General features: G+C 41.7%; 1 protein-coding gene across 1 annotated transcript in view; it reads right to left on the reverse strand.

Annotated features, from left to right (window-relative positions):
- Positions 1-483: 483 nt before the first annotated feature.
- Positions 484-12,273, reverse strand: part of PTH2R (parathyroid hormone 2 receptor) — a 93,694-nt gene continuing 81,904 nt past the window's right edge. Inside the window, exons 9-12 of the mRNA XM_034786068.1 lie at positions 6,530-6,624; positions 4,895-5,033; positions 3,722-3,763; positions 484-2,992 (exon numbers count right to left, since the gene is read on the reverse strand). Of these exons, the coding sequence (XP_034641959.1) occupies positions 2,597-2,992; positions 3,722-3,763; positions 4,895-5,033; positions 6,530-6,624 (672 nt within the window). The 3' untranslated portion in view covers positions 484-2,596. The remainder of the gene's footprint in view (positions 2,993-3,721; positions 3,764-4,894; positions 5,034-6,529; positions 6,625-12,273) is intronic.

Raw genomic sequence — 12,273 nt, forward strand, 5'->3', positions numbered from 1 at the left:
TGCGTGAAGCTCATTAAACTTTGGATGAGTCCCACAGAAAACGTCTTTTTCACCATACAATAAATGAATGCAAAATGACAACAGGAAGAGGTGTACCGAGAACTCCTTAGCAAAAGGATGAATTGCTTTTGTGAAATCTGTACTCATGTGAGCTCTCACTACTGCATAGGACATTTTTGGCACAGGGATGTACAGAATGCTTTAGGTGACAGTACAAGGATTTCAGAATTAGTCCATATCATGAGTAATATCGGAGACGGGGGAGATGGGAAAGAACTCTCTTGCCATCTTGTCTATTCCCCTGACTATAAGGTTTATCGGCTAGTTAATAGGTTCAGTGAGGGAAATTTGAGCTTTTAACCACAGAGAATACCTGGGTAGGAAAAGGATCACTGTAATGAATGAGCGTCTCTGAGAGAGATTTGATAGGCCACAGAGGCAGAAATAAAGGAGAAGCACAAGCGCCAGACATAAGTTTTAAGCACAACTGAAAAGCTGAAAAAAGGAGATTTTTTTTTAATGTCTCTCATGTGCCACTGAACAATAGCTACCCAACAAAATCATTAAACAACAGCACCGAAACAGCACAATTGACGTCTAACATCAGTTAGCACTTCACAGCATCAGCCCTCAGATGTTTCAATCAGACACGATAGAACTTAGCCCATGTCAAATCCAGTTGGGATAAACCAAGTTGCTGTGGGATCTGGAACTTTTTGTGTGAAATCATGCAGTTCACAGAGAGCGTACTTGGCATCACCACAGCTTGTTCTTATTTTCATGCCTCGTAGGAAGAAATGCACTGCCGTTCATGGTAAGTTTCAAATGTACACCAAACAGATCATTGGTTCATTAGTTATCTCAGTCTTTTCGGCTCAATTTACACTCAGGTGACATTTAAAAACTATTTTCACCCCTTTCCCCCAAATCCAGTCATTTAAAAAACGTTTCAATGTTTTACAGCACACTCTGGTAATTCTCAATAGTGACGATGAAATATGTGGAGATGCGAATGGCTGCATACTGCACCTTCCACCCCTCCCCAAGTGGTTCAGCGTACACAGCAGCACCTACAAAAATGGCCCTTTTGCTGCCATCTTCACCCCTAGGCCGTGGTGTGCGTTTTTCCCACAAGGGAGGAATTCAGTGCATTTCCTGGGCTTTCCCCTCCACTGTTGCCCTTGTTATGACAGAGTAGAGCAAGGGTGAAATCTTTCTAAGAGTCGAGACTGAGGCACGGACTGCAGCACTATCCCACCACGATGAGAGCCACTGAGTGTCCATTTAAGGGATCTCTGCTGAGTTCCCCCTACCTGGGCCATCATGGTGAGGCATGCAGGAGCTCCTTAGCTATTCTATCAGATTGTTATACCATGTCCACCACCACATTTGAGCTGAAGCAATGAAAAAGTGCCTGGATAGCAGAAGCTTGCCAGAGGGGTGCACTTAAAGGGTCCGTGGAGAGACGTGGCGTAGGCAGCTGCCATCTTATGCATCCAATCCCCCCGAGTAGAACTCCACTACTTGGAAATCCATGGAAGAATGGAGTGGGATTGTGTCCCAGTGGAAGAATTTGATCTCAGCGCAAGGATCTTTGGACCAAAGTTGGCCAACAGGAAGTAAGTATCTGGCAAAGACCTTAATGTGTTTAATGAAAGTGCTTTTGACAGTACTAAAGCTGGCTGAAGTAGCTCAGGCCTGAATTAACCCAATCACGGTTTCTTTTGATGTTTTATGGAGATTCAGTGGGCACAAACCCATTCACTGTCCAACATCAAAGTCTTTCAGAGGTCGACATACAGCAGGAAACATTCCTCCACTACAGGGCACTAATTATATTTACATTTTCTGGTGCTCTTTTTAGAATTATTTCACTTACCCGGAAGGTTTTCAAATGATTTCATATTCAGTTAGTATTGCCACTTAATTCCCAAATCATTGCAGAGCTCAGTGCATGCAGCAGGGGCTGTCTCATTACAGAATTTAGGTCACATAGTACATGAGGTTTTGGTTTGGATGTTTCCATAAAACAGACTAAAGCAATAGTATAAATAATCAAACGTAAGTAGCATCTCAGTTTAAAAACAATGATTTGAAACATTCCGCGTTGAGATCAAAGTTCACTAGGTACTGGATGAAAACCCTTTTAAAGTTTTTCCCAGCTCTGTGATTCACAGCTAAGACATTTTGGAGTCCAGAGAATCCATTCAAATGCATATACTGTAAACCTTCTGATATCCATTCCTCTTTTCCTTTCAGGTGTACAAATGGAGGAGTCACCTTTCACATGCCTTCAGAAGAGCATTTGCAGAAAACATCTAAGATGTGTCTGCTGTACGGAGTTTGAAGTGTAATGCAGGTAGTGTAAGTGCTAAAAATTCACATTTTTGTGCCTTTGACATTTGTGGCATAGAAACCATTTTGTGTAGTCAGCAGCATTATGTAGGTCTGGAGTCCTTGTAAATTAAGCTTCACCATTGACCAAGATCTTCACTGAGATTGGCTCAAGGCAGTATATGGATACTAGTAGCTGTTGGCATCATGAGAGGATTCAACCCGTTTTAGATTGGACATGCCCATGAATGTCCATGACTGTTCACAGAGCCTCCTCCATTTCTACCCTGTTCCCCTCAGGGTCTGTGCTACTACCCTGCGGTCTAAGTGACTCCTTGAGCGATATATCATCCACCTGCTTCTCTTCATCTTCATTGGCCTCTTCATGAACCCAGTGGTGCACACAGTCCTGTTCAGAATTGCTCCTAACATACCCAGGCAAATTCATGTGCGCCTCATTTTGCCTACTGGCATTTCTGCAGACTTTGCTGGAAATCAGAACCATGCGGGAGCTGGCCACCATCTGAGACTGGCTGCTGGTGCTGAGGGTCATGTTGGTGAGGACGGAGCCATATCTGTAATTGCCACATGGAGTCGTCCTTTTCCAGTCAATAGCCAGGTTCCATCTAGTCCAAGTCTTCTTGATCTCAGTCTGAACCTACCAGAGGGAAAAACAAAATCAATCAGCAACAGATCTAAGGCATAAATTGTAAGGGGAAGGAGTCAAGAGCTAAAGGAAGCCTTTAACCATCTTCCCTTTAAAGCACAATCTTGAAAATTCACATGGTATGAAGCTCCTCCAGCTGTGTAAAATCAGGTTAAAAAATCACGTATTAACCCTTAAGAAAAATCCCAAATGCCCAAACAAATGTCATCACCTATCAGCCAGATTCTAATTCACTTTCTCAAGTTGTACAGTTCCTTTCTCCAGGAGCCATCCTATTGTAATCACAGATTCAGATTATAAAGCCAGAAGGGACCATTAGAGTAAGGGGTTGCTGAAGTAAGAGCATCAGAATCTGGCCCTGTGTCACTAATGTCACCTTGACTGAAAGCCCTTTTTAAACATTGCATTTACGTTTCATCATGCATGTCATTTCACTCCGTTGGTACAATGAATAGTACTAGTCAGTTTCCCACCATGTTGCAAATAATACAGGGGCCTGTTCAAACCCAGACAAAAATTGTTTCCATTTTGTTTATTTTATAATTCATAACAATTTACGGAACCAACTGCGTGACTCTATCCCTTTAAGAGTTGATCAGTAGCTGTAGCACAAACAGCTAACTTGCAACCATCCTCTTATTATATTCTGTAGAAAATCTCCCTTTCTGTCACTCAGTGATTTTGGTTAGGAGCCTCATCCAATCCGTGCTTTAATCTTACCTCTCCGTTGCAGTAACAATAGATGATAGAGACGAAGAAACCCTGAAGGATAAGGAAGCAGAAATCATTAGGGGATAATTGCCATGCGAAGAAGCATGTCAAATGTAAGTCTCCTTCCAGCTAAATTTTAGCATATCTAACTCATGTTAAACATATTAATAAAGTTTATCATTTCTCAAAGTCTTCCAAGTTCATTCCTGTTTCCATGTTATTTTAGCTACATCCAGCAGAGTTTTATCTGCTGTTATCACAATCTCTGGAGAAAGAAGATGAGGAGATGGAAGATAGACACTCTCTCTACTATAACCGGCTGGAAAATGGAAATCCCTTCCCATGAAATATTTCACATTTTTGAAAAAAAAAATTGGTCCCAAGTCAGGATGGAAAGTAAAAAAATGTGAAATGTTTTGTGAGATGAAACTTCCAGAAAAATTCCCTTTCAGAAGAACCAAAATGGAATGTTTCCACTGGCCAGAATCCTGCCTGCAGAGAGAATGTGAAACTGACAAGAGTCAGAAAGTGAAATTAACAAGGCCCTTCCACAGAGGCAGTTGGGGAACCATCATTTCAATTTTCCTGAGAGAAAATCAATTTTGGGGGGGAAAATTGATATTTTCCTACAGAAAATTTTGATTTTTGTGAAAATGGCATTTTCTGTTGGAAAATTATTCCAATGGAAAATTTCCAACCAATCAGCTCTGCTCTCTACTATCTTCAGATTCATGTCTGCAATGTCTGTTTTCTCTGTTATTTCTTGAATCTACGTAATCTCGTGGTTATTTGCATCCACCTGGCATAGTAATTGAATCCATATTGTAGAAAAGTAAATTAAACTTGGATCTTCATCCCTGAAGCAGAACTTTCCTAACTAGGAAACAAAAAAACATCTATTTTATCACAAAAGCTAATAATACGCCACCAGAGAAAACACACTCACGATATAGTCATCACAATCCTTCCTGTGGTACTAGTAGTGGAACGAACCCCCAGAGCTCCCAGCTGCTACTAGGTTTAGGAACTCAATGACCAACCCTGTCCCAGCTCCGTAAAAATGTGATTTGCCTTTGGCATCAGAATTACACTGTTACATAGTGTCAAGGATCAGCAGAGAACCAGAGAGAAGGGGTAAGGGATGAGAAGGACAGAGAACAAAACAGATAATATATCTCGCACCTGGAAAGAGTTGAAGAATAATTCACAGTGCATTCGGATCTGCCATCCCAACCCGGTGAACGTGTGTGGTAGGCACACAAAGACAATATAATGCACCCCAAAGACCAGAATCAGAACCAAGGTGGACTTTGCTAGCTTCCTGTAAGAGAGTTACAAAAAATACATGAATGAGAGTGGATTGCGGTGAGGAGATCATGTAGACTCATTAAGATTCCATCTAACATAAATTTGCTGTCTTTTCAACATCCTACAGAGTAACGACTTCCTATTTTGTTTTTAGCTAATCATTTTCCAGCATAAAAGAAGTCCCAGTGGCAATATGGGATAACTACATTTCCTCAATCCAGCATAAAACATCAAGTCCCATTTGATTCTGCCCCCAAAACGTACCCCAACAAGGGTGATTTGTACTGCAGCCGTCACTCCCTCAGCAGGTACTTACTACCTGAATTAGCATTACTAGTGCACTGTTGTACACAAGTACTTTTCTATTACATTAGACCCGTGAGAGCTTTTACACTTCATCTTGAAAAAGCAAAAGCTCTCTTTTCTTGTGTGAAATGCCGACAAGCTCATGCGCCTAGAGGGTTCAGTTAAAAGGAAATGGGCATTTCCAAGAAAACACTACAAATTAAGGGCTCTACTGTGGCTTGTAGCAAAAACCCTTCAATAGGGTGTGTCTTATAGCTGCAACACCTCAGTGAGGGAACTGTGAAGCATTGCAGCTCCAAGAGGTCCAGTGGAAGTGTGCCTACTGCTACATCCCTTGCACGGATGGCTGGCTGGCTGGCTCCACTGCTCAGTGTGGTGGAGGCTGGGAGCATGAGCTCACAACCTCCTCACCCAACCTTGTCTCCTTTTGCACCCCAGGATGTACCAGCAGCGATCAGTTTCAAACGCTTCCAGAAAATGGCGGAGGTGCTCCCCTGGGTTAGGCCCGCCCTTTCAATACAGCTTTGCAACTTCAGTGTGCCACTACCTAGCCGGCTGCTCGAGTAACTGTGACAGCCACGAGTGTTTTTCTCATTGCCAAGGGGTGAGAAGGAAGATGTAATCTTTCTTTTCTGATGCAGGCCTTTGCACATTCACCTACACTTTTGTCACCTTAGGAATACTTTATTGTAATTCACTCTACAGGATTCTACACACAGTGATCAGCAGCCAGTCTCAGATGGTGGCCAGCTCCCGCATGGTTCTGATTTCCAGCAAAGTCTGCAGAAATGCCAGTAGGCAAAATGAGGCACACATGTCTTTGTGTTGTAATTGAAATCAATATATTTGAAAATGTGGAAAACATCCAAAAATATTTAAATAAATGGTATTCTATTATTGTTTAACAGTGCAATTAATCGCTTGACAGCCCTAGAATAAATTAATGAATATTTTTCAGAAATGCCCACATGAAAGATGAATTTGCATGCCTACACAGTCTGGAAGATGAATTTACAAAACCAGGATATTTCAGATGAATGTAGCAAAACAATCCATCAACCCCAACATTTCTCAGAAGTTATGCTTCAAAGGCTGCTTCACCTTTTATTGAGACTTGTAGGTGATTCATACTGTTTAAAGCATCCCTTTTAACCAGAAAAAACTTGAACATGCTGTTAAACAAAATCCAGTCCAGGGACTTACCTGTATTGTTTCCTTGTGTCATACCCAACAGCATTTGTCTCCCATATTTTGGTTGCCAGAACTCGTACAGTATTCAGGAACAGAATGAAGTTCAGCTGTAAAATACAGAGAGGTATTACAGGGACGCAAACACAGTTAGCTATCTTGTAGGCAGCTGTGCAAACTTTTGGAGGTTGAAAAGAATGTTATCAGTAGCATAGGCACGAAAACAATGAAGAACATAGGAAAACTGCAGCGAGGATAAAAATGATATATTTCTGATCACCGGTCCAGGATATTGCTTGGAAAAGTTACTGGTTCTGAAGTTCCTAGCCCTGGCTAGTTGTGAGATATCACACTTGGTTACCATGGATGGGCCAGATTTTCAGCTCCATTGAAGTCAACCATGCCAAATTAAACCACTTCAGTTCTGACATGGGTTAAGCCATGAAAGTTAGATATTAGTGAGGTATTAATGATGGGATACCATGCTTTCCATTACTAAAAGCTTTAGGGCCAGGTTCATTGGCCTGGAGGCTATTCCAGAGGTGCAAAGGGGACTGGCTATCTGGGTGGTGGGAGGGAGGAATCCTTGAATGGCAGAGAGATGATATAGACACTCCTATGTCAACCCTTCTTGGTTTAGTGTAGGGGGAATTGCCTAGCAAAAGGGACCGTGGCCGTGATGGCCTTTTGGGGGCCATAGGCACCAGGTTTAAGTCACACTGAGGACTGGGACCAATGCCCATTGACCACATGATCCGGGAGTTATAACGATGGCTTAATACCACCGTAGCCCATCACCTCCCTGTGCCCTTGTACTGAGCACAGTTCAGCGACTCTGGTCCTAACTCCAGCTGTGCTTAACGTAGCAGCAGCTCAAACCACATCACGATCTGAGCAGACAAAAGCCAGATCGGTATAATGTGATTTTTTTTTTAAGGGCTGATGTCCTCAATCTGGCCAGGGTTACTGGAGTTAGCAATAGCAGCTCGGATGAAATTGGATGAATCCCAGCTACCCAAAGCTATATGGCATTTCTTTCCAGCCCAGGAGGTTTGGGAAATACTGCACCTTAAAACAGGTCCCGCTGAATTGCCGGAGATTTTTTTTGGCATTGCTTGAGCACTGGACATAGTAAGCCCTAGATTCCACACCAGTGTAATTTTTCTATGCATCACAGGTAGCCCTGTTGTCACAGTTTATTTCACATTGTTTCCTTTGTACGTACTGCCAGTGTTACTTATGTACACGTAGGGCTTTCATTTGCAAACCACCCAGCTCAGGTGCAGCTTTGGCAAGACTTCTGTGGTGTAATTTAGAAATCCTGAGTACAACTGCTGCCTTTATTAGGCACAGAAAGAATGTTCTCTTCCATGTGCCTATTATCGCATCAGCTAAGCCCTCCCACAGAATTGGCTGTTGATTGTGAACAAACAAATAATCAAATGGTCATAGTGTCGGTTGAAACTCTAGTGTGTACGCTGCCAGGGGAGCATACACTATGCTGCCAAAGGCATGAAATTGAGAGTATAATGGGTCTTTTGTATCACTAAGATACAGTGGGGGAGAGATAGCTCAGTGGTTTGAGTATTGGCCTGCTAAACCCAGGCTTGTGAGTTCAATCCTTGAGGGGGCTATTTGGGGATTGAGTTGGGGATTGGTCCTGCTTTGAGCAGGGGGTTGGACTAAATGACCTCTTGAGGTCCCTTTCAACCCTGATATTCTATGACTAATTGGAATCCCACTCAGTGACAACAGCATATTGCCAGTGGAAACACTTGCAGTGAACAAGGTTGGGGGTCCCTTATGGAAAACTTTCATCCACATGAATCAAACAGAAATTTGTTAGGAAACTTTCAAATCTGAACTACCTGTCAGACCCTTTCTCCCTAAAGTCCAGCTAGTCAACGGGAGCATTTTCCCATTCACTTCAGTGGCTTTGGACCAGGCCTTTATTGCTGCTGTGACCTTTGAAATAAAGGCAGAACATCTGGGAGCTGGAGGCAAGCTGGTCTTGGTGAAAGGCTTTGGAATTCCTTGTTCCTGTAGGTCCTTCAGAGGCTAAGTTTAGGACATCAATTCACATAGGGCCTGAGCCTGATTCTCCTGCTGTTTAAATCAGAAGTAATTCCATTGACAATAATGGAGCAAGACCAGTGGCATGAGAGAAGAACTGGACAGCATCATATATGAACACAGCCAGTTCATTCATATATTACCGAGACTGTAGAAACAGGGCTTGAAGAAAGGAAGCCCTCCCTGTGTTAAGCATGATAACGTCCATTACGCACATTACTGTCACTTTCACCTGGAAACATAGTGAAAGATCCCAAATGACACCAAAAGAATGTATTGATTCCACTCCAAATACTGCAGTGAGGTGGAGTATGCTGACAGAGAGCACCTATCCCACTATTTTCTGGCAATTCCTTATTTCTACAGCAATTCTAAATAGGACACAGTTAGAACAGTGTGCAGGGGGCTCTCGTTCCAGTGCTCATAAAGATACCAAGGGATGTGATCCATCCTCCAGCAATAGAATTTTTTAAATCAAGCGTTCTTGATTTTCTAGCAGATAGTGCAAGCAGCGCTATTGGACGTGAAGCAGGAATTAATTCTTTGAGCTTCTATGGCCTGTGACTGCAGGTGGTCAGATTAAATGATCACAATGATCCCTTCTGGCCTTTAAAAATCTGTGACTTATTGACACGATTCCAATCTCATTTATACGAGTTCTGTGCTGCTGGATATCATTGGGCATGACTCTCCTTTACACAGAAGACCCTTTTACACCATTAGATCAATGTAAAGGAGAATGTACATCCACTTCACATTGCCAAAAAGATGAAGAGGGCCACAGTGTAAACACAAATCAGGTTCCATTGGCTTTAGTGGAGTGACTCCTCTTTTACACCTATGTAAGTTAGCCCACAAACAGCCCCAAAATCCTCACTAAAAGGAATATGAAAAAGGTGACTTCGTCGTTTTTTTGAAACCTTTCATTTTGATGTTACTCTTTTTGGTTTCCGGGGTGTGTGCCTTTCAAAAATCTGCTTCGTCTCTGTTTTCATTTCTCTCACCCAGCTTTTATGCCGGTTTGTTTGTTACTTGGCTTTCCTGAAATATTTCCAGGCTCATTTGAAAACAAACCAATGCACCCGATATAATGTCTGCGTTGTAGAACTGGGTGGCTTTTGTACTCAAAGAACAAACAGCTGTGTAAACTGTTATTCTTGGGCTTGAAAAGAAGCCCCGTGTTCTATTCTAGAGACATGAGCTGTGTGGTTGATGATAAAAATTTGTTCACCAGTAATATTATTTCTATGTATTATAGTAGTTCTTAGAGGCCCCAATTGAGACTGGCACCTCATTGTGCTAGGTACTGTACAAATATTGAGAGTATGTCTACACTACCATTGAAGGTGAATTGCAGCGCAGGTAGCCATACCTATGCTAGCTTTAATCTAGCTAGTGGATCTAAAAACAGCAGTGAAGATGTGGTGGCGCCGACCCTTTCGTGGGCTGTACAAGCTGCCTGGAATCCTGCGTAGGTAGAGGGGTCCGTGTCGCCACATTTTCACTGCTATTGTGGCATGAGAGATAGTGGCTTGCTAAATGCAGGACCAGCACATACCATTCCCCAGACAGTTCTCTCAATGCATCTAGTCCTCGCCTTTCAAACCTCTTCCACTATCCCACGGTTTTGTGATGCTGACAATCAAGTTGAAACAGCCATGCTCATTCTCATTTGGGAAGCAAGCTGGCTTGGAATCCAGATCTCCTGTACCAACCTGTCATAACACTGAGTTTACTACAGATGTGCTTTGAGCCCAGTAAAAGGGATAGCTCTGGAAACCCACCAAAGTGTCATTTTGATAATAGTAAAAAAGCTTGGTGTCAAGTGCAGAAGCAGTTAATAACCAGGGGCCATGTCTAGTACCTAGACTGAAGCACCTTTCAATGAGCTATCTAAAAGCCTTACATCACAGATGATTCTGAAAAGTAGATTTTAATGTCCGGACAAATTTGATCATTTCTTGCAATACCATTCTTAAGACAAGAGATTCTGGCTATAGCTGCAGTGCTGTAGCCATTAATAGTGGATTTTTATGAGGACGAGGCAGCAGAAATAAGTGTGTCTTGAAACGAAGGAGGATGTAAATGTAAATAGAAGAAGAAAATGCTCTCCAAGGATTTTTTTTTTCTGCTTCTGCTGAAGCAAACAAAATGAACTGTGTAAGGATGCATGTGTCCTGGTTACAGAAGCATCTTTGACAGGTTAGGTTGATGCACAATGAAAATTCCATATGCAGCAGCCCTTTAAAAAAATCCAATTTTCATGTGTTTTTAAGGTGTCACATCAGGTTCTGCACAGTATATAGATGAGCTCAGCAGAGGTGTTGAATTTAAAGCTACGCTGGTATAAATAAAAAGGGGCTATTGTCTGAGTGTTCTCTGCCCTCGTGGCTTTGGAATTCAATCCCAACTCAATGGTCCAAAACAGACCAAATCTGATCAGTTGAGATGATCAAAAAGCGATCATGAAAATATCACAGTGTTATTTGTTCTGCTGGTTTAGAAAAGGAACAATTATTGGGTCATTCCAAATTTTTTCTTTAACATTTTTATAGAACATTTTTCGTTTGGGATTTTTTTTTATTTTTCCTTTCTCCCATTTCCCCCCCTTTCCCATGTTGCCAACAGGAAGAATGATAAATCAAATCTCAAAAACTTAAATAAAACTGCACATTTTTGTTTTCTACGGTTGTTCAAAACACCAGGACCATTTGGGAGAAAAAAATGTCACGACGTTTTCCAATTTCCTAAAAGCCATTTTTGACACTACCCTCCCCTCCTGTCTCCCCCGCACCATAAATTGTCCTACCAGCTCTAACTTTGCAGCATGCCATGAGGATCAGTAGTAATCTTTAGTGAATTATTGGTGGGGAAAGGGTATTTATGTTTTTAATATGCTGGGATTGCTGATGGTGGGTTATACTGGATTGCACTTCTGCTCTTTAGCTATTTTTGGGAATAATTTTTTATGTATTTTTAAGTTATGTCAGGGGAGTGCACAGACACATTCTGTATAAATATAATATTTATTTTATGGGCCAGATTAATTAGTATAATTAGGATAATGGAGACTTGTTTTCCCTATGCATTGGTAAATGACAGTCTTTTTATTTTTGTATTTGAATAAATTGCTCAAGTGATTAGTTTCATGTGTGTCAAAAATTGGGCCATATATAGAGCATGAATGATATTATGACGTACTGATTTTATATAAATATAGACATGGGATGCACGAAACTTGGCAGGTCCAGCTGCCGTATTATTATTATTATGTTTATTATTTGTGTGCCAAGTTACGGTCACAAAGAGTAGTGCACAATGCAGTACTTGGGCCATTGTGGATACAAGCACTACAATTCGAAAAGCAAAAGTATGGATTCATTAGCATTATCCCCCTGAAGAATCTACCTTCATACCAAACTCCCAGTAGTTTCAATGAGAGTGTCACACATGGAAGAGCAGCATGATTGGGCTTCTGGAGCCAGACATCATTTTCCTATCTTCCTTGCCCCAGACTGTGCCTTTTCAGACATTTCCATGAAATGTTAAAGGGCGAAAATTCAAGATGAGAAAATGGGCACTGAGATTGAAACTACAAAGAGGATCTTTCATTTCCAATATATGTTATGAAACATCAGTGCCTTCATGCTGCCCATTAAGGCTTTCCTCCCTTTCCTGTTTTTCTG

This window comes from Trachemys scripta, chromosome 11, assembly GCF_013100865.1.
Source record: "Trachemys scripta elegans isolate TJP31775 chromosome 11, CAS_Tse_1.0, whole genome shotgun sequence".
Taxonomy (NCBI): Eukaryota; Metazoa; Chordata; order Testudines; family Emydidae; genus Trachemys; species Trachemys scripta.